Below are 23551 nucleotides of genomic sequence, written 5' to 3'. Positions count from 1 at the left end.
TACAATGGCTTCCAAAAACAACATATAGTCAATCACACTATCACCATTATGCTTTCTACATGTAAAGTCATTGGTGCCTTGCCATAAAGATACACCATTTGCAATGAGCATTCCGGTACTATTGCACATATGTAGAAGTGACTTTCCATAGTGATCCAATCCTTTTGCATCATTAGAAATTCGATTATACACGTATGAGTCATCCATTCTTCTTGAAACATGCGGCATGTCAACTTGTTGTGTGTCGTGTTATAACGTATTTGTGTGAGCATTCATGTCTCCAAAGACAATGACTTCACCTTGGCCCTTGTAATGAGCAATGTCTTCCTTTACTTCAACAAAGAGCTGATCTCTATTTATATCCAAGCGAGCATAAAAGTCGGATTCATAGTGGGGAATGTAGCAACCAACCACAAACATGACTTGACCATTGGGTGGACTGATTTTCAGCCATAAGTAGCGTTTATACTTATCTTCTTTGACAATGGAAACATCTTTCAAACCCTTTTTTATCATACATGCTACGTCTCCTTGGCCTCTACGTTGCTTTGCATTTTTGGTCCACATCAAAGAATGCACATCATATTTGTCAAATCCAAGAATTCGTTGTGCATCATGCTCCCATGTTTCAACAACAAGTATCACATCAGAGTCATTGGTAAGCTCATCAATGCCAATTCCCACATTCCATGGATAGCCGTTATAATTCCAAAAGCTTATTCGCAAGCGTGAGTTGGTCTCATAGATCATGTGTCCCTATTTGTTGGGTGGACTTGCATCCTCCTCAAGTGACTTTTCTTCTTGAGATGACACCTTGACCTTCTTGGTTATTTTCTCATATGCTTTGCGACGTACATTTTGTTGCATAAGAGTGTGATTCTCATATACATTACAACCCGTTCCTTTGAGGTAGATCCAACTATTGTCAGGATGATCTTTCTCTTTACCTCATCAACCATGGTACATACAATAGGTCTTTCTCCCGAGCAAGGGATTCCTTGTTTTCCAACTCAATGTGCACCATAATCCATGATTCCAGACATGCCAAAGTGTGTAGCAAAAAAGTCTTCAATAGCAACCGCAAGAGATTGGGGTGTTTCCATGCTTTCCTCCTTGATTCCATGAATGACGATATTCTTTGAGCGTTTTTGCCGTTCTTGCAATTCTTGAGTGTCCACATTCTCTACATTCTTTGCTTGGACAACGGCTTGCGTGATAGGAAATGTAGAAACCACATTATCCTTACATATATCAACCCATGATTTGGATGCATTTCTCATCTCACATACATCATGTCGTATTGTATCTATCGTTTCCTCTTTCAATACATGATCACTCTCAACTTTGCTCAAGCGCTCTTTCAATAGATTCATGTCCACAAGAGAGCGCTTACATTCTTGAACCTCATTCTCAAGATGCACCAAGCGTGTTGTTTGCATTTCAAGAACCTTCGTGAGGTGCTCATTCTCCACAACAAGAACTCTTAAAGTACCATTCTCCATTGCAAGTGCGTGCAACTCTTCACCTTGTTTGTTGATGGTTTCTTGTAATGAGATCAAGTAAGCCATGATCATTGCTTCTGTTGTTGTAGACGATGTGGTTGGATTAGCATCCAAATTCCTTGGAGATTTTGCATCATTCTCCATGGCGAGTGTGGATTTTCCACCCTTGCGAGTTTTGGGGGAGAGAGAGAGAGAGAGAGAGAGAGAGAGAGAGAGAGAGAGAGAGAGAGGTGGACCAAGCATGAGAGGGGGGTATACTCTCCCACACACACACACACACACATTCTCTCATTGTGTGGAGTGCAAAGTGCAAGAGCTCCATCTCCTTCTCCAAGCTTGTTTAAAAGTGGAGAGACTACACCAACACTCTTGGCTATGGAATGCAAATCCAACCAAGAGCCATGCTTCAATGCTTAAGCTTGCTATCTTCTTTATCTTCATTACTATGCTATTATGCTATGCTAAGCAAGAAGAGTGAGGAACAATTTCTTTCTCCTATGAATGATTCTTCTTCCTCTTCCCTACCCTCATTCCCCGCTAGCTCTCTCCACCTTTGAAGGTGTTTGAGGCCTTGGGACTAAGGCTTGGGATAGTTAATGCTTTTTGCAAAGTTTATGTTATGCTCGTGATGCATGAAGCTTTCCATCTTCACAGCATCACCAAGGTCACAAGGAACACAAAGATTGTATTGTACCAAGTCTCTCTTGATGCGAGAATCTATAATACAAACGCCTTTTGAAGGGGGGACCAGCTCCAAGGAAATCCGGTCCTCAACTATTGTCACGTTCTCTAATACTCTCTCTCTTGCAAAAGTATTGTTTATGCCAAGTTAATTAAGTACTATGTTCATGTTGCTACTATCAATTAAGTTCACCCTCTATGTTCTCAAATTAATCTCACAAAAATGCTCACTCTAATTCTTTTAATTCCGCTATTCTCAAAGTTCATAGGCCATTCCCATTACAAAACCCCCACCTTTTGCCACACTTCACTCATGACCCAAAACTGATAAAAAGTTCGGTTTTTGACGTTTTAAAAGCACTTACTCACTCTTTGAAGTTTTGACATTCCTATGTACAAAAACAACATATATACCGTGCACAACTGACCTGCACATATGTAGAGATAATTGGCACACACCAGCTTTGTGCACTTTGTATAAGCATGCTTTATTTGCATCCAAGAGGTCCAAAAGCAATAAAAAACATTTCTCAAAGTCTTGGGGGTGTTCCTTATCATTCCGTGTTACAAGGTTCTCTAACCCTACAGGTGCTAATATTCGAAGTTCGATCGGCCCTTTACAAGTGGCAACATCTTTCTCACATATCCCTCTACCTCAAGGCTTCTTGTGCTCAAGAGCCTCCATTTGATATTCCTCTCTCTCTCTCTCTCTCTCTCTCTCTCTCTCTCTCGATTCGGAGTCGGAGTCGGCCAATGCTTGGGAAATATGTTTATGGACCCGGCTTTGGAGCCTTTTCACATGCATTGAACAGACTAACTCTAAATTTGAGCAGGATCATGACACTAAAAATCTCATACTATGCCTAAAATTTCCATAATTTGAACCGGTTTGAGAATCTTCCTGCCCAAACTTGAGCCGGCCATTTTTCATTTTGAACAGGCTTTGGATAGAGCGAACCTATCTTTTCCTTAGCCGCGCTTGAGACATGTGGGTGTGGGTGAGTGGGCTCTCTCTCTTCTCTCTCTCTCTCTCTCTCTCTCTCTCTCTTTATAGACTCTCTCGGTTAGCGAACAATAGCCAACATTTCTATCACTCCCTTTGAGCAAGCCATGACATCCATTCCCCCGAACATCATCGCTACAGGGACCACGGCAACGAGGCCAGGAGAAACCTTATTTTCTGCAACGCCTCAGCCTGCCCTCCGACCCATAGTCAAGAAGGAGCAGAAACCCGCGCCAGAAACTCTAGAGCAGAGCTTGGAGACTCTCAACTTGGAACGCTGCAGCGCCTTCGTCACCAGTAAGAAAATGGGGGTTGTTCGTCTTCGCCTTGCTCGATTTGGGCGCAAAAACGCCCCCTTCTATCGCATTCATGCTGCTGACAGTAGGAGTCCTCGCGATGGCAAGTTCCTGGAGAGAATTGGGTATTATGACCCCAGAGCAGGTGAGAGCCACCACTCACAGCCTTCACTTTAAGAGGTAGCGCCTCCACACACACACACACACACACACACACACACACACACACACACACGCACAGAGGTAGCTACAGCCAAGTATTTGGAGTTGCACTGTGCTTGCAAAGCAAAGTTTTCTATAAGTTTGCATGGATGACTCAGAGAAGCACCGAACAGTTAGCTTCATGGGCCGTGCAACTTGCTCCACTATGTGCTGGTAGCACTGAAAAGCCTCACTTAATGCAGAAAACAACAGAGGTTAGATGTGGATTGTTGGATGTATTGATTAGTGTTGTTGCTAGCTCCTTGTTGCCATGGCTAGTTGTGGACTTGGGCTTTCTTCACGTGGGTTATTTGAGGATGTGCTTTGCTAGAAGGAGATCAGGGTTATTTTGAGGTGGTGCTTTGCTATGAGGAATAACCCTTTTTGTCGCATGCCCTCTTGCTAGCGAAACTCAGCTTAAAGTAAGTGAGGCTTATAAAGTTTAAGTGAGCTTGTGGTGGGCTCAAAGAGACGATAAAATCATGGCACCATATCTTGTGCAAGGCACGATGGGCCGTTCAAGGGACACATCATTCATCATGTAGGCATTATGAAATAAAAAAGTGTCGTGTCTTGACTAAGTTTAAAGAAGTAGAATAGAGGGTGGAGGATAGAGAAAAGGTCGTAACAAACCAATTTCTTTAAAAGGTCCTTCAGTCTACAGATAGGCTTTATCACAATAAACTGTAATCAAAGTTGACTAAGTTTGAAGAAGTAGAACGTAGGGTGGAAGATAGAGAAGAGGTGATAACAAACCGAGCTTAGTCTAGTTGAAAGAGTTGAGGAGCTACCTTAAGAGTTTGTGTGGAAGGGTAGAATCATAGATGGTTTTGGTCTTTTCTCTCTCTTATTGCTTGTGAGTGAAACAAGCTTAGTAGAAAAGAGGCAATAGAATACCAAACTGCTAGAGTTTTGGTTTTGGTCTTTTCTCTCTCTTATTGCTTGTGAGTGAAACAAGCTTAGTAGAAAAGAGGCAATAGAATACCAAACTGCTAGAGTTTTGGCGGTCATCTCTTGGTTTTCCCATCGAGATCTTGTGAGTGAGGGCTTCTTTATGGTTGTGCCCAGCCTTGTGAGGGTTTTCTACAGTTTAGGCATCATAGGGGATTTTGTGAGATTTTGTCCGATGTGCCACTTGTGGCCTTCTTGTTGGGCGCCCTATTTTATTTTTATGGTTTTGACCCTTAATATTTCCATTTATTTGACATGGGTTTTTTGTTAGAGTTTCAGATTCTTGTCTGGTGGTGGCTCTAGTATCTCTCGGAATATCTCCCAGGAGCAGAATATCTCCCAGGAGCAGATTAGGGAGGTGGGTTGTTTTGTTGCTGTGCCCAGCTCTACCTAAGGTAGACATAAATTCTCGGTAGTGCATTCCATTGTATTGCTTACCCCAGGGTTGTCCACGTTTGACGTACGGGACGTTCCGTACGTTCCGTACGACTTGTACGTTACGTACATGAGTCGTCGTTTTTTCTTTTTGTTTTTGTTTTGTTTTGTTTTTTTTGCGGGGCGATTTTTGGTGTGGGAATGTTTTGCATCTCGACTGCATTTGAACAAGAGCCCAATGGCTGCATTGGCTCAAACCACCATGACCTATGTGCGACGAGGCTTGGGTAGCGGATCTACTATGGCCGCCACCACTTTGGAGATCATGATTCTTCTTTCTTCGGACATTGCCGTTTCCAATGTCCATGGACAGATCTTTCATGTTCTAACTTGTAAGACTTAAGTTACAAGTATTTAGTACTAAGCAGTGTTAGAAAAAAGCCGGGGTCTAGTGTATTTTAACCGGTTGAAATTATAAAATCACGGTTAGATTTTGAGCTTGCCTCTAAGAAAACCGGCAAATTTACACAAGTTTTAGTGTAATTACCGGCAAAAGCTTCAAATTTTGACCTGAAAACTCAAGTTTTCCCTTATTTTGATCGGTTAGGAAAAATGTTTGTTTCTAGCCCTGGTACTAAGTACTAAGGTCGATGTCATGACTCATATTATCTATCATGTGTAAGACGCATGATTTTTTTTTGCATCGTACATTACGTCACCGTACGTCTAATTTTTTTTAGTTCGATTAGTACCGCACGTCTTCGTACGTGTACCCGTCGTACGTGACCGTACGTGTCAACTATGGCTTACCCGGTAAGTGTGCATGATGTGAGACCCCTATTCCTAGGGTTTCTGGGGGCATATCCCCTCCTAAATGTGGGAGTATGTCACTTTGAGTGACTTCACACATTTTTGTGGCCTTGGTATATATGTTTGGGTCATGGGGTTTTATACGTGGGTGGGGCATATTTTTGACTTGCCTATATTTGCAGGCATCCCCCGTTGTGTTTTAGCATATCAATGACTAGCAAAGCTTGCCAGCATTTGGACCAACACACACTCTCTCTCCTGCATTTTCTCTCTCTAGCGTTTCTGTGTTTGGCTGCCACCCTCTAGCGTTTTCTCTCTCTACAACGTTTTGCTAGCGATCTTATACTCTCTTAAGCGCTTCCTCTCTTGTTTGCCCAACACCCCTCGTTTGCAGATCAACTTGTAGGTTGGCTACCTGTGCTTGTTCAGTGGGCAGTACACGATTGGAGGATGTTTTTGAGGAGATCTGTTGTGATAGGTTCGAGATCCATTGGCTACTCGGTCACGAGAGGAGGTTTGCTTGCGGTTGCAGGCGAGACCATCATTCAATTCACCCTTTTCCGTTGCAATTTTGATATGGTATCAGAGTCATGATGTGCTTTCAAATGGGATTGGTGATTTGTGTAAGTTTTTGGTGCTGAATTTTCGCGATGGAAAGATTTTAGATTTACACCACTCTACTGCTTCACAGGTCTAGGACATGCATGTATTGCCAGTGTGCCTTCGGGTTGGCCACCCTTTGCATATGGATTTAGACTGCATCACTGTCCGGCCGCCCACTCCGGGCCGGGCGCCCACATATATTTCTATATATCATTTTTTTGTTGGGTTGTGGGGAGCCTTGCCCTACCTACTCTTGGGCACCTATTTATAGGTCCAAGGGGGTACCCACTTCCATCATATTGATTGTACTGAGGATCTTCTGCTCATAGTAGTCATGGGGGGGTTGATTGCCCCCTCCCTACATCTTGCGTTTGTGATCTCTCTCTCTCTCTCTCTCTCTCTCTCTCTCTCTCTCTCTCTCTCTCTCTCTTCACGCTTCCGCACACGCACTCACATGGTATTAGAGGCTAGAGCTTCAGGCTTTGCCTATTCTGAGGCGCTACATCGCATCAGGTTCTTCTCCCAAGGCCAGACGTTCCGCAAAGACTTTTGGTACCGGAACAACAGGCCCGGAATGGCTGGGAATGGGCAGATTTTAGGATTTTGTTGATTTGTCTTGTGAGCCTTCCCCTTGTTAAATGTCCCTTCCCCACCCCTTACCTTCACAATGCACACAAGCTCTTAAGGGCCAAAGCTCTACCCTCTCGAGTCTCGACTCTCAAGCTCTAGCCTCTTTCAAGCTTTCAAGTCTAGACTCTAGAGTCTACAAGGCTAAAAGCTCTCCCCCTCTCTCTCAAGCTCTCTCCCTCTCTCTCAACTTTCAAGCTCTCTCTCTCGCCCCTTCCCTCTCTTCCCCTGTCAAGCTTTCAAGTCTACACGACACACGTTTGCCATAGTAAGACTGAATGGTCTTCAAATCAAGTGTTTTGTGAGTGTTAAGAGTCAAAGGACTCTGATACTACTTCTATTCAATCACACAGAGCTTGAAATTGCATTATTTGGGTGTCTTTATGCCTCCCGTTCCGTGCCGTTCCCGTTCCGGACCCCTCCCCATTGCCCCGTTCCGCGGAATCGCCCATCGTCGTTCCCGTTTCGTGTTTCAAGTAACTGATGGCTGGATTAGGCAACGTTTTGCAAATTGGAGCTAGATCTACCAACGTTTTTGCATCAGCCAGGAAAGCGAAGGAATGGGAGCGTTTCTGTCGCGGGAATCTTTCTTCCCACCTGCGTTTTTGCTCTTCCACCTTGGCGATCGATCAGGTGCTATGGAAGAGAATAAGGATTTTGCTCGGATCTAGTGCTCCGCACACAAACACAAGGGACACTTTACTTCACTTGAAAGAACTGAACTGATTAGGCAACGTTTTGCAAATTGGAGCTAGATCTACCAACGTTTTTGCATCAGCCAGGAAAGCGAAGGAATGGGAGCGTTTCTGTCGCGGGAATCTTTCTTCCCACCTGCGTTTTTGCTCTTCCTCCTTGGCAATCGATCAAGTGCTATGGAAGAGAATAAGGATTTTGCTCGGATCTAGTGCTCCGCACACAAACACAAGGGACACTTTACTTCACTTGAAAGAACTGAACTGAAAGAAACGAGAGAGAGAAAAGAGACGACACAGGGATGTCGGGTCCCAACCTCCAAGGGTCCCCTTGCTCTGTTGCCAAAGCAAGTACTTTCTTTATTCTTGCACAAATGCTACTACAATGATGCTGATGCTGAAGGGTATTGATGCTACTGAGGTACTGAAGGGGTCTATGTCGAAGACGATGATGTCGACGACGGGTTTTGTGGGTTCTATGTCGAAGACGGGGAGGTTGACAACGAGGTCTATGTTGAAGAAGATGAAGTCAACGACGAGGTACTAAGGGTCTTTGTCGACGACGGTTCTGTGTCGGAGACGGTGATGTCGACGACGGGATCTATGTCGAAGACAATGATGTCGATGACGGGTACTACTGGTCTATGTCGACAACGATGATGTCGACGACAACAACGACAATGATGTTGACGATGGTGTTGACGACGACAGCGTCAATGCTGAAAACTGAAAACGCTAGATGTTCTGCTATGGATCTGCTACTGTGGCAGCATTGCGGTTTGGATCTGCAACCGCCGAGTCGCACTAATGCTAAAATGCAAAAACGTTGGTTGATTTGGCTGAATTCTGAAAACACTAGGCTGATCTGGGTGTAGATGGGGAATCTGGCGAGGATCTGCAATCGGGTGGGAGCGGGTTCTCGCAAGGCTAAGGGCTGAAACTGAAAACGCTGGTGGCTGAAAACGTTGATTGTTGGAGGCTTAAAACATTGGGCTGATCCTTGAGAAAACGCTGGGACCTGTGGGTGCCTGCTTGCTCTGTTGCAGGTGCTTGCCCTTCTGTGTCCTGCTTCTTCTGCTTCTATTGAGTGTCCAATGGGTTTTTTTAATAGATCAGTCCTAAGCTAGACTATGGCAAAAGTGTGTCCACGTTGCGCAAGTGAAGTGTGCACGTGACACGATCACCTGCTAATTGCCAGCTCTACCATTTTTGGACACCTTTGTCACGAAAAACCCCTCCAAATCCATTTGCGTTTTTGACCTTCATCTGCGTTTTTGGGTTTTCAGCCCATTTTCGGCGGTTTTATTGGTCACTTTGTGTTGTTGACACCTGCTAGTATCTACAAGTTGCTGGGCACCATCAAGCCTTTGTTTATTCAGCAAACAAAAGGTTTTTGGTGCCAAAAAGTGCAGCAAAAGTGGGCTGCAAATTGACCTGCGTTCTTGCAGCAAGAGGGCAGCGCTCAGCTTGTGGACCCCGGATCTTGCCACTACCTACCCAACCTTGGCATCAGGTGCCTTGCCCGCAAAGTTCCTCTTCAAATCATCAGATTTCAGCCATATACACTCATTGTTTTTCTCTGTTTTCAGCCCTCTTGGGGTTGTGACATTGATTCCCCACCCTCCCCATACTCCTCTGCACCACTCCGGACACTGTTGGGAGCGTAGGAACATGCTGAAAATCGCTGGACAGCAGCGTTTCATCACCTTGCAGTTGAGTTTTTGGGTGGACAGCAGACACTTGGCTTGTGTTTTTCACAGAGGATGAATTTACCTCCTGCCATGACACCATCCGGTGGTGGTCCATGTGGTCTCTCAATGACTGCTGCAGTACACGGTATCTTTGACATCGGCTTGATCATCTACGGGCGTATGTTCCTTTGGAGATCCATTCATTCCAGCCATCATTCGGCGTTTGCGCACTCCAGAGGGGGTGATGACTCGTGGTTTGCTATGGATACACCTATGCACTCATCAGAGGAGTTCACACGAGATATGGCCATGCTCATGGCATATGGGATTCCGACATTCCCAGGGATGCTAATGGGTTCTTGAGGCTACTGATGCTGAGGGGTACTTGATGCTACTGATGCTTGTACTGCTGAGAAACTGATGGATGTTGTCGTGGATGCTGAGGGGTACTGGGGTACTGCGGGTATTGAAGGTACTGAGGGGTACTGTGGGGTACTGAAGGTAACGATGCCAGATGGGTGCTTGGTACTTGGTGCTGCGGGTACTGAAGGTACTGGGGTACTGTGTCGACGACGATGAGGCAGCGATGGCTGAAACTGAAAACGTTGATACGACGAGGCTAAAAGCTGAAAACTGAAATCTGAAACGCTATGAATCTGAGCGAAAACAATGGCTGAAAGTGAAACGCTGGAAAACTGAAAATGCTGGGGACTACTGGTGCTGATTGGTGGGTATTGCAGATCCCTTCTCCCCTTTTCTTTGCACGCTCAAGGGCTGCCTTTATGCCAGTGTAACAGGGGACGGGCGGAACGCAGCCCAAACGTTCCGAAATGGCGTTCCGGACGAGTCGCGTTCCCGAAATGGAGTCGGGAGCGGAACACCGTTCCGGAACAGGGCGTAACCGGAACGATGTTCCGGAACGGGGGGGGGAACAGGGCGGAACGTGAGGTGGAATGGCGGAACGGGCAAAAGTAGGCATTTGGGGGCAAAAAAGTAGTCATTTGGGGGCAGATTTGGGGTTGTTTTAGGGACGTATTGGGAGCAGATTTGGGGACAATTTTGGGGTTGTTTAGGAGTCGATTTGGGACTAAGCCGAATGGAGGTAATTCAAGCCTTACTTTAGTCGACCGTTCCGGACCCATTCCCATTCCGGGCCCTCCTCCTCCCCGTTGCCGTCCCGTTTCGGACCCTCCCGTTCCCGTTCCCCGTTCTCGTTCCGGGTAACTATGCTTTATGCGAGCGTAAGGCTAAGTCGGCAGTTTTCTACGATCGGGCCAATTCCACGATCTCATTAAAATTGCCGAAGTTCACTTATTATTAAGTGAGTCTCTAAGGGATTGTTCACACGCGCTATTAAAGCCTATATGCTGAACTGATTGTACTGTGCAAGAGAGGGTATGCAACTATGACTAGCCTTGGCATGCACGTCCTGTTAGAGGCTCACAAAGTGCTAGGCTAGGTCGTAAGCTAAGAATGATGCTAGACTGTAGCAGAAGCATGTCCATGTAGCGCAGGTGAAATGCGCACGTGACATCCCCCCCTGTTAAAGGTGAGGCACAACTGCCGAACTTGTATCTGTGAATACTTCTTGTACTTTTGATGTTGAATGCTTATGATGCTTGTGGATGCATAAGCCGATGAAAACTCCTCCAAACTTGTGGATACTGCGGATGTAAACACCGACCATACGAGTTACTAGATAGCCTTAGTACTGTCGCAGAATACCAGCCTTGGTGTTGACTCTGCCTTGCGAGCAAGTGCTACCACTCGAATAGTCGTGTCGTGAAAACATTGTGGGTGAAGCTAAAAGGTAAGGGTACTCGGAGGTATTTCCAATGGTTGCTTGTCGACGGAAGTGGGTGCACGCTACATGTGAATGCGAATGCGAATGCGAATGCAGAAGAGGGTTAGGGATCCTTTCTCCAACTCCTTCCATACCCGCATAGGAGGCAAGTAGATCTTGGTACTAAGATCTGGATTTTCGTGTATCGTGATGAAGACGGGAGCGCACCCGATGCACGATGGACTAAGGGTGGGAGTCGCTTATTAGGTCCGAGATCGGGGCACGAAGATTTCTTAAGGGGGGAAAACTGGGAGAGGTTCTTTGGGTTCTTGGGTTCTTGGTGGTTCACCGCTCTTCCCTTGAGTTCGCGAAGCCAAAGCACAGAGATTCGATACCAATGTCAAGTGCAGCGGAAGTGTTCAAGGATTTAGCTCGGATCTAGTACTCTGCACAAACACAAGGGACATTTCACTTGAAAGAATTGAACTGAACTGAATGAAAGAGAGAGACACAAGAGAGAAAGAAAAGAGACGACTCCGAATGTCGGGTCCCAAACCCTTGCTCGGCCCCCTTGCTCTGATGCCAAAGCATTTATTTCTTGCACAATGCTCATACAATGACTAAATGCTGAGATGCTAATGGGTACTTGAGGCTACTGATGCTGAGGGGTACTTGATGCTATTGATGCTTGGTTCTGCTGAGGATGCTTCTGTGGATGCTGAGGGGTATTGTAGGTATCGAAGGTACTGATGGGTATTGAAGGTATTGGGTACTTGGCACTTGGTACTGTGGGTACTGGGGTATTGTGTCGACGACGACGACGACAAGGCGGGCTATTTTGCTATCGCCATGGCGGCGATGGCTGAAACTGAAAAGGCTGATGCGATAAGCCTAAAGCTGAAAACCGAAACGCTGGCTGAATCTGAGCTAAAATGATGGCTGAAACTGAAACGCTGGAAAACTGACAAGGCTGATGCGATGAGGCTAAAGCTGAAAACTGAAACGCCGGCCGAATCTGAGCTAAAACGATGGCTGAAACTGAAACGCTGGAAAACTGAAAACGCTGGGTACTACTGGTGCTGATCGCTGGGTACTCCAGTTCCCTTCTCCCCTTTTCTTCGCACGCCCAAGGACTGCCTTTATGCGAGCGTAAGGCTGAGTTGGCAGTTTTCTACGATCAGGCCAATTCCACGATCTCATTAAGATTGCCTAAGTTCGCTTATTATTAAGTGAGCCTCTTAGAGGTTGTTCACACGCTATTAAAATTTAAAGCCTTCATGCTGAATTGACTGTATTGTGCAAGAGAGGGTATGCAACTATGACCGGCTTGGGCATGCACATCTTGCTAGAGGCTCACAAAGTGCTAGGCTAGGTCCTCAGCTAAGACAATGCTAGAGTGTAGCAGAAGCATGTCCACGTAGCGCAAGTGAAGTGGGCACGTGACATTACACCACATACAAAGTGCTTTTTTCCACATGCATGTGGTCTTTTTATCTCCTGCATGGTTCTAGAGCAGGAAGGTTGAGGACGTCTTGGTGACCCTACAGGCTTCTACAAAGGATTTTATAGTGACAACTTGTTTGGTAATGTTGCATTTTGGCGCCGAAGTCCTAACCCTTCTCTATCGACGGCCTAAGCAAAAGAGACCATGATGATGGAAGGAGAGGGAGGACGGAGAAGCCTTGAAAGGAGAGGAATCTTTCAATGCAAGAGACTAGATTCTAGAGATTGAGATTTAGACTTCGTGAGGATGGAGGAGGGATTACAATTCAAGCTATATGAATGGGTGTTGGAGACCTTGGGGAAGGTTTGAGCAAGAGAGTTTGGACTTGCGAGCCTAGAGGGCCATGCTTTTCTTCGATGGTTACCTGATTGGACCTGTCTTTCCTCTGTGTGCAAGATAATATTCTTGGTCTACAAGCAGTCACTTGAGTAAAAAATTATTGTGCTCATGGTTGAGCCCTAAGCTGGCATTTTTTCATCTATGAAACTTTTGCCAGGGTATAGACTCTAGAATGTCAGTGTTGTAAATTCACATGCGGAGAGATAGTTGTATAAATGTATGTTGTTGTACTCATGTGCGCATTACTATATTTTTGTGTACCTATTGATGATGCAAATGCATGTTTGTTGTCTAATTTTTGTCATAATGGTTCGTTGAATTTCAGGGAAGGATGGTCACAAGAGGATTGCACTGAACTTCGAAAGAGCAAAGTAAGAACTTACTATTTTTAAAATAGTTCGGAAATATTGTATATTTTTGTGGCCATCGGTGATAAAGTCATATCTTGGTTTCTGACCATGGAATGTTTGTCTGCAGGTACTGGTTGTCGGTGGGAGCGCAACCATCAGATGTTGTAAGGCGTATCTTTTTTATAGCCGGGTTACTTCCCAGGCCACCCCTTCCTCGCATGCCTAAGAAGGGCAGCTTGAGTGAAGGCGCTGGCCTGGTTGGTGTTCTTGACAATGAAGAGGAGGATAACGACTCTGATGAAGAGGGCATTGCCAACATTGTGGAGTAAAGGATAATGCTGCACTCTGGAGCTTTGTCGCATTAATGAGCTTTTTTTTTGTTTAATTCCGGGTTTGAGTGGCCCAAACTTTTGAGGTAGGCTAGAAAATCACTTCAACTTGTGCAGCCCCAAGGGATCTATCATGGTTATCAAAGCAGAACTCTTAGAATCTTGAAGTTAAATTGTTTTCTTTATACATTTGCCTTGAATGTGGTCTTAAATTTGTTTGATGTAATTAGTAGGATAGTTTTGCCGGTTTCGTTATTGGTCACCGAAGACGCTGATTGTGGCTACACTGATAAGGGATCTCCTCTTATAGACAAAGTTCAATCACTCTCGAGTTGTTGAATGCTCTTTGCTAAGCATGGAAAAGGACCAGCATGGCTGCCTAATGTGTGAGTGTGTGTGTGTGTGTGTGGTGCAGAGTTCTTGTTGAGTACTCTTTTAACACATAACTTGGGTACTATCATACTTCGCTATTTAACCTTGCAAGTGGTTGCAGAGGTAGAGTGAAGTGGATCGTCTTGAGCAAGCACCACAAAAGCAGGTTTTAATCATGTGTGTTACTGTTTGCCCTTTGCACAGCATGGTGTAACTCCATGGTCCCATCAACTCGTGATTCTATGATGACATGATTGATGGGGAGGTGTTGACTTGGATGAGTGATGTGAGACATGCTCGCTCTCACGACAATTGCGAACTCTTAAACTCCCCTTGATCTTAGAGAAGTAGAGAGGGAATGAGAACAAGAGCACTACGTGTGTAACACTCCACCCAACCGTTGCGTATATAGGAAAACCTGTGCCTTTCTAGAACTTTTAAAATGATCCATGAGACATTGCCCTTGAGGAGCCTTTGGAATGTCCTCCATTCGCACTTAACAGCTTGTCCTGTGCGACTTTTCCTTCTTATGAGCACCCTTGAGCGCAAGCTGCGGATTCCTAGCTACTTGTAATTTGAGGCCAACCTTGGCGCATTTCTGTATGTTGTGCTGTCACGCTTGACAGGTCTCAACCATCTAGTTTACTTACACACTTGCACTTGATCTATCTTTAGGACCTATGCTTAGTTCAACACCCTCACCATTCTTGGATCTCATTGACCTTTTGGTTCTTGCCACCCTATAAACATGCCTTGGTTTTCTTGATGTTTAACACTCACCCTTCGACTTAAATCATTGTATTGAATGACCAGTTGGAAGGGCGTAGTGAGAAAAGAAAATTGTTTAGTATGCAAATCTTATGCCAAACCTAGCAAGAATTAGTTATAGTCAACTTACCATTTTCTCGTTCAGTCTTTTGTTCAAATGTGAACCTTATATTGCCACTTGCAATATCTACAAACTATATAGCTACAACGAGGACACTAACCAACTAGTAGTCAATTTAACAACCCCATTAGAGATTATGAAGAATTTTTTGAATGAGTGTAATGGTTATGATATTTGGAGTACTTGTTTGTCTAAGACTCTATGGAGTGTCTGTTATTATTTTTTCCACCCCTCAAAAGATACATTGTCTTCAATGATAGTTAAAGATTCTTCTTTAGTTAAAAAAGATGTGTCCCATACCACACTGTAAAGCAATCCCCACAACGAAGTGAATTCAACTCTCAAAGCTTTTGGTTTGCTTGACCAAAACAAGAAAAATATCCAACGGAGAACTTTGTTCAACCACATAGATACTTGACAATTGTATTCCATACCACATTGTGAAGCAATGTATGTTGCTAAGTAAACTTGTCTTCGGATAATATTGGTTTGCTTGATCAAAACAATGTAAATAATAATGCAATGGAGATTCCTACTTAGCTGCAAAGATACTCGACAGATGTGTTCCATACCACAATGTAAAGCAATCAATGCAACAAAGTGAACTTCTTCTTCAATTAGATTGGTTCCCTTTGATCAAAACAAAGAAATGGTGTCATCATGAGAATCACAATGACCGATTTATGATCCGTTTACTTCCCCTAAACAACTCGTCTACATTGGTCTAAATGAAGAGTCAAACAAAGTTGCTCTTTATCATAACGTATCTACGTACTATAACAGAGACCACAACTTGAGTCTCTAATTTATTTACTTTTTCTCTATAAAACTTGTGTTTTCTTAGGCTATCCCTGTCCTTGTACTTCCTTGGCTAATTGCATAAGAGAACTCTATTGAACAAAGGTCCATTACTTACTTTTCTATGCATGTGCCTATACTTGAGACCTCTTGTCCCACATGATAGTGCAATGAGTTAATATGAAATTGCTTATGTACCCTTCGAAAAAAAAAAGAGGAAACGTGACTATAAATTCCCGGACTTGACTCTCACTTGAGTCTAGGGTTTTAGGGGACTCAGAAAAAAAAAAAGAACACCACAACTTTCCATCATCTGTTATGTTTCAATAATGTCCCCATCACACTTATGTCAAGTACTTAACATGCTACTTGCATGTTTAGTTTCTAAAGAACAATACTTGGACAACCAATTACCCATAACATGAAACCAATCTTCTATTTTAATTATATCAAAGTGTTTGAATTGTTCCATGTCCAAACATAGTGTCCCTAGCTACTTGCTATGACATTGAATTCAACTTAGTTATCTAACCTCATGTGGTGATCAAACACATGAAGTCACCTTGGAATTTAATTTCACATATGCTTTACGAGAGGGTATGCCACCCAACCAACGTTCTCAAGTTCTAGCAAAAATTTTGTAACTTTGTCTAGTCAAATTCCATTTTGAGGGACCAACTCTCATGGGTGGCTAACTAAGTTGCCTCTAGCACCCCAATTTATGAACCGGAAGCCTCCTATATGAGTAGTTATCGAGGGACCAAGTGGCCCATGCACAAGCCACTTTTGATTAGAACCTTATTACTTGCTTTCTTTCCTTTGTTGCTTCAAAAAGGGTTACCCAATGATTTAGGAACTTCACGTTCCTCAATGGGTACTCAAGCCACATCGTTCATCTTCAAAGAAAAATTGAGATGTGCACTTGCAAAGGATATTTATGAAGACTACACTAGCCTTCATCTTGTGGAGTCAAAACACATCAATGCGGTTTTCAAATCCTCACAGTCTCACACTCGCTTACATTTACCATCTTTGCCCTAAGACCTTATCACTTTGTTGTGCCTTACCCAATCGGCGAAGCACGTGAGAAAATCTTGCCCATAAGGCCTTGATGACTTTTGATGCCCAAAGACTTGGTCTTATCAATGTGACGAACGTATACGCTAAAACATGCATCATTCTTCTCTCACTACAGAGGTTGGCGACCTCCCCCTTGAATATATCAAAGTATAGAAATACTTTAAACCTTGTGTAGTTCCACTCGCACTATTAATCCTTTTTTCCCCCCCTTACTTGGTAAACTCTAGCCAAAAATCGAATAAGAAAGGAGGATTTTTTTTTGTCTTTCTTTTATTCATCTTATTTATTTAATTTCTTTATTTAGTGAGCTTACTAGGCGCATGTCTATGCAACAAATACTTGCGGTGCATTAATATAAAGGCAAATATGTCTAAGTGTGCATTTTTGAAGAAGGGTTTCTTCATTCCACACCACTTGCATCCTATGCACTTACTAGTCTTATAGTATGCTCATGAAAAAGAGAGAACTTAAAGTTTTATTTATTTATTTATTTATTTACTTACATACAATAGTCCAAGGTTTCCTTGCTCACTTGGCAACCTTCTCCCTAATGTATAAGGTATATTCATTACCAAAAGTAGTGCAAACAAACTCTAAAGAGAAGAAAATGTTGTGAAGAGAAAATAAAGGAGTGGAGAATATTATGAAGGCCCCGCTTATATAATAAGGTAAAAGGTGCACATTGCACATCAACATTTTGAAACAAAACAAAATTAAAAAGAAGTAAAATAAAAAGACACATTAAAAATTGAAACAAATAAGAAAAGATAGATTTAAATAATAAAACAATTTATTGAAATGAAAATATTTGAAATTATTACATTAAAGCACCTTTTATCAATACTTCACATAGTGTTCCACTATGGGAGAATGTTGTTGTTATCGCACAACATTACCGCATAAGAGGAGAGAGAGAGCTTCAAGAAAGAGAGAGATTGTATGCTGCAACTTCGTCGACGCGTTTTCAGATTTTTTCGCGAGTATTATCGCACGTATTACCGCATATATAGCCGCGCATATTACCGCAATAGAAAAAGAATCCACGCGGTCCATTCCTCTCCCACTTTTCCCTTTCTATAAATCCTATTCTATTTTGTTACTTTTCAGAAATTGGTACCCCCTTTTTGCATGGAGTGTAAGAAATCCCATTCTCATTGGGATTTTTAGTACCTCTCTTCTCTTTGCTTGCCTCATCTATTGGTATGATTCTCCTACTCTACTCATTTGTACTCCATGAGATTCTATATCAAAAAATATTTTGTTTCCACCTCAAAATCTTATGTCAACTATGCATTCATATGAAAATGGCAAGCGAACGATGATCAAAATTGTGTTGTCTTGCGTTCATAAACAAATACCCCTTTTGTACAGCATAAGTAGAGAAAGAAGACAAAATCTAAAAGATATTTATTAATTTTCATCCTCCAAGAGATCTCTACAAGTACTTACATCCATGTCCAACCCCATGGTAGCTAAATCAACAGATGCCCCATGGTAGCTAAATCAACAAATAAATCTGTTGATTCATCCTCTACAGCCTCTCCTATTGAATCATCATCATCCTCTCCATCCTCGTCCTCCTCCTCACTATGGTTGGTTATTGGGAATGGTTGGTTCTCCTCGACCTCAACTGCATCATCGTCATTGGCGTCTTCTTGAGATGGTATGGTGGGATCTGTCAAAGTCTCTATGTTCGTATCTGCAAAGATAGATCTGCTCCGTGGTTTGACTGGAATAACATACCAAAGTCGTCTTCGATACATACAAGGCACATAAAACACCTGTAGGTCATAGAGCAAACAACAACATGAATGTAGTTTTATATGTATCATATAATGTTTTAGTGAGTTGCACATGGACTTTACCTGCTCACAACTACTAGGTTGCACATGGTTGTCGATCTTCCCGCGATGAAATTGCCCGAAGTCTACCATATAGAGCCCATTCTCATGTCTCTTAACCTCACCCGCAAACCATCGACAGTCAAAGAGATATTTGTGAAATGTTCTGAAATCCACTTTGATTATCCTCTCTATTGTTCCACATTCCCTCACCTCTTGTGTTTTCGTGTCAAAGTTGCCCATAACTCCACTATCGTGAGTGGTTCGACGCTCATCTATCTTGCGGGTTCGAAAATGACATCCTTCGGAGGACCACATAGAGTTGAATGTGAAGGCCTGCAAAAACCAATCAAGATAGATGAGAGAGAGAGAGAGAGAGAGAGAGAGAGAGAGAGAGAGAGATGACACACACACACACACACACACACACACACACACACACACACACACAAAACACATTGAGTATATTACCCTTGGTAGACATCCTCGCGCGTACTCCCATTCTTTAGGGCTTATTTGTTCTCCTTGTGCCTTGGCCTTGGTCATGGCATTGTGTATCCACCCAAATGGAATTAGATCAGGGTATTTGGCAAGCTCTTTAGGAAAGGGAGGTGCTCGCCTACCGCCATGCGACCTCTTCCATGCTTCCCTCTCCCTTTCTCTAGTTGTACGCACCTCCACATACATATCCACCCATTTGCCCATGATGGGAGCATTGAGTAGACAATGGTTGTTGACTATGGCTTGAAATTCCCTATCCAAAATCAAGAGAGAACTTTCCCACTTGGAATGTTTGCGTGTTTTTTTGGATCCTCTTCCTCCATCTTTAAACAAGGCAATGATGGGTCTATTGTGAAAAGATATTGAGAGACATACACAAAAGCCTCTTGTGCAATCCAACCCTTTGCCATGCTTGCCTGAACACATGAAACCATTAGTGATTAAAGTAACCAATAAAAAGCGTTGTGAATACCATCCAATCCTAATAAGGTTTAAGGCTTAAGATCGATGAATACCTCTAGTTGTGATCGTAGCCTTACAAAGTCTTTCAAGGTCTTTAAGAACCTCTCAAGAAAGAACATCCACCTGGAGTGAACCACACCACAAATGGCTATCTCCTTAACAAGATGGAGCAATAGGTGAACTTGGCTAACAAGGATAGAACGTGGGAATGCATCCTCAATAGCACAAGTTTCTTCAATCGCTGGAAGTCGAGCTGTTGGAATGGCTGAAACTTTGATTTCTTTGGAACTCACAGTTGTGTGGATCCTCCTTTCTTAGTTTTAGTGAAGGCACCCTTGAGCGAACGCATATAACCTGTTGGAGTACGGATGGATGCAATGACTTGTTTCATTTGCTCTTGATCCACCCTTGATAGAATCCAAGGTGCCTTTGGAAGAACCATCTTCCCCCGAGGCCCCATGCGAGGTGTGGCCGAAGGAGGGAGCCTCCTTATGGCCCTCATGTCCTCTCTAGCCCCCAATGAATCTTTCTTGCCTACTATGTGATCCCATATAGCTTGCCCAACATTTTTGAACACATGAATTGGATCCAATAGGTGTTGGATTTTCAATGAAGCCCAATAGGGTAGTGATAAGAAAATAGAGTACCTAGACATACCCCTAGGTGGATCATTGGGAGGAGGCAATGTGTTGTGATGCTCGTTCCAATGTCTCTCCCAATCGGCCATGGTCCAATGGAGTGGCTCCATCCCATTGCACGGTGGAGCATAAGATCGATGTGTGGGCGGCAAGAAGCGATGGTTATTGGGGTAGATCACCTTACCAAGTAGAGCGGGTCTCTCTGTCATGAGTGAGGGTCCACAAGTTGGGCATGCACTATGTCCAGATGTCGATAGTCCTACAAAAACAAAAGACATAACCGCATATAAGTGACCAATGCAAAGACATTAAAGAGCGTCACAAAGTATAAGCTTACCAGAAATCTCTCCAAGCTTGGGGTAATCATGCATGGTCCACATGAGAATGCACTTGATCATTGTGCGTCGATCACGAAGTGGTCTTGATACATCAAAAATATCTATGCCGTTCCATAGCTCTTGAAGCTCTTCAATCAAAGGTGCTAAATATACATCCATGTTCTTCACCTTGTGTTTTCCTGGGACTAGAAGAGAGAGCAAAATGTTCCCCTTCTTGGTTGACTCCCATGGTGGAATGTTGTAGTTCACAACAACCACTGGCCAAGTACTCCATGAGGTAGACCGATGCCCAAATGGGTTTACCCCATCACTAGCCACACCAAGCCTCAAGTGACGAGGCTCTTCTCTAAACTCCGGCCATGTCTGCTCAATGTGTTGCCATGCCGGCAAGTCAGCCGGCACTCTCATAACCCCATCGGTGGAGCGATTTGTCATATGCCATGTAAGAAGCTCGCTTGTTCCTTTGGTGCTGAATATGTGCTTGATGTGGGGAACGAGGGGGAAATGACGAAGAACCTTGCGAGGTATTGTGGTTCCTTGCATTCCCTCTTTGTACCTTGATTCTCCACACTCGGGTCAAGCATCAAGCCCTGCATGTTCATTGCGGAATAGCACACAATCATTGACACATGCATGTATGCGATCATAGTCCATCCCAAGCCCTGTCACCACCTGTCGTGCCTTCCTTCGATTTTCTGGAAGATGATTGCCTTTAGGCATCATCTTGCCTAATAGCCTATGACATAATTAAAGAACACTCGTTATTGCATATAACCATGAAAAAAACTCACAACTAACACTTATTACACTTAAACGTACCTCAATAGTGCATTGACCCCTGCATTGCTCCATCCAAACATTGCTTGAATATTCAAGATCTCAAGAGATGCTCGTAATATGGAGTAGGAGAATCCCTCGTAAAGAGCGGTGTGTGTTGCCTCTAGCCATGAATCTTTGGTTTCTTGGGTGGCTTCTTCATATGCACACTCAGGCTCACACTCATTCGCCGCCTCACGTGCAAGAAGATCGTCAATCATATTGTGCAAATGATCTTCCTCCACCTCCATGTGGGGCGAGGTGGTGGGGAGATCCCCATATGTGGTGGATGTAGGATGCGCATGCGCTCGTGTGGACCCACCCACATCGGACGGCGGGTGTGACTTCCCTCCCATGACTGCTTCCTGGCGCAATCGCTCTTCCATCCTCCTCCCGCCTCCGCCCCCGATCACACTCCAATGGGGAGCGACATCGATGGATGCCAAAACCCTCGGATCGCTAGTTTCCATTCGAGCGCGTTTTCTCGGATCGTCCCATAGTCCATAATCATCCACGTAAGCCAAGCATATACGCCGAAGCCATGCAATCGCACGCTTACATCGCGTACATGGACATGTTAGTCGCTTGCTTAACCATCGAGTTCGTTCTGCGCCAACCGGCGGACCCACGTCATCCCAATCGACCTGTACACACGACCACACACTAAATAAGAAAAAATTAAATAAAAAAAAGAAGAATCAAGAATGTTGGTACTGACATGACTGACACTCATTAAAGATAGAGGGGACTGTAAGGTAAAGAGGTGGGTACAAGAGGTCATGCAGTCGGCGTAACCTTAATGTCTCATTAGAGATTTTCACGGTAATACGTGCGGTAATACACGCGGGAGCTGGCCCGGTAATAAGCGCGGTAAAATGCCTAGCAAAATTTTTTATATAAAGGGGGCACCTGCGTACCCCCGCGAAATTGAATGCCAAAAATTCAAAAACGAGCTCCTCTTCTGTGCGGGCCTGTTTCCCTCTCCATCTCCAAGCTCTCTCTCCTTCTTTCTCTGCATCTCCAACCTCTATTACTCTCTTCATCTCCATCCCCACCATATCCAAACGATCGAGGTCACGACTGTAAGTGCTCGAACTCTCTCTCTTTCTTCTCGTTCTTCTACACACACACACACACACACAATGCATACACACACATGCACTAACATGCACACACACATTGTACACACACGCACATACACAAACACAGTATTTTGTGCACAATCACACACTAATGCTTGCATTAGTGTGTGCATGCATTATACACACACTAATGCCTGCATTAGTGCGTGCATGCACTACAAGCACACACTAATGCTTGCATTAGGGTGTGCTTGTGCATGCATTAATGTGTAAACACACTAATGCATTAGTGTAAACACACTAATGCATGCACAAGCACACATGCTTGCACACACTAATGCTTGCATGCACAAGCACACACTAATGCATGCACAAGCACACATGCTTGCACACACTAATGCTTGCATGCACAAGCACACCCTAATGCAAGCATTAGTGTGTGCAAGCATGTGTGCTTGTGCATGCATTGGTGTGTAAACACACTAATGCATGCACAAGCACACCCTAATGGAAGCATTAGTGTGTGCAAGCATTATACACACACACTAATGCTTGCATTAGTGCATGCATGCATTACAAGCACACCCTAATGCAAGCATTAGTGTGTGCAAGCATTATACACACACACTAATGCTTGCATCAGTGTGTGATTGTGCACAAATTAATGTGTTTTCACACATTATTTTGTGCACAATCACACACTAATGCCCGCATTAATGTGTGCATGCGTTACAAGCACGCACTAATTTTTACACACTAATTTGTGCATTAGTTAGTTTCTACACACTAATTTCTACACACTAGTTAGTTAGTTTCTACACACTAATTTGTGCCCAAGCACACAATAATGCTCGCATTAGTGTGTGCATGCATTATACACACACTAATGCTTGCATTATTGTGTGCATGCATTAGTGTGTTTCCACACACTAATTTGTGCCCAAGCACACACTAATGCAAGCGTTAGTATGTGCATACCTCTCTAGCACACACTAAT

General features: G+C 43.8%; 1 protein-coding gene across 1 annotated transcript; it reads left to right on the top strand.

Moving 5' to 3' along the window:
* Positions 1–3261: 3261 nt before the first annotated feature.
* On the top strand, positions 3262–13922 carry LOC147445997 (uncharacterized). The gene is made up of 3 exons (XM_086525319.1): positions 3262–3627; positions 13384–13429; positions 13536–13922. Exons 1-3 carry the CDS (start codon positions 3294–3296, stop codon positions 13735–13737), a joined length of 582 nt encoding a protein of 193 aa, XP_086381445.1. The 5' UTR covers positions 3262–3293; the 3' UTR covers positions 13738–13922.
* Positions 13923–23551: the final 9629 nt, after the last annotated feature.

This window comes from Adiantum capillus-veneris, chromosome 12, assembly GCF_014529385.1.
Source record: "Adiantum capillus-veneris isolate H3 chromosome 12, ASM1452938v2, whole genome shotgun sequence".
Taxonomy (NCBI): domain Eukaryota; kingdom Viridiplantae; phylum Streptophyta; class Polypodiopsida; order Polypodiales; family Pteridaceae; genus Adiantum; species Adiantum capillus-veneris.
The sequence above is the reverse complement of the archived record's forward strand: the minus strand, read 5'-3'. Positions and strand labels throughout refer to the sequence as shown.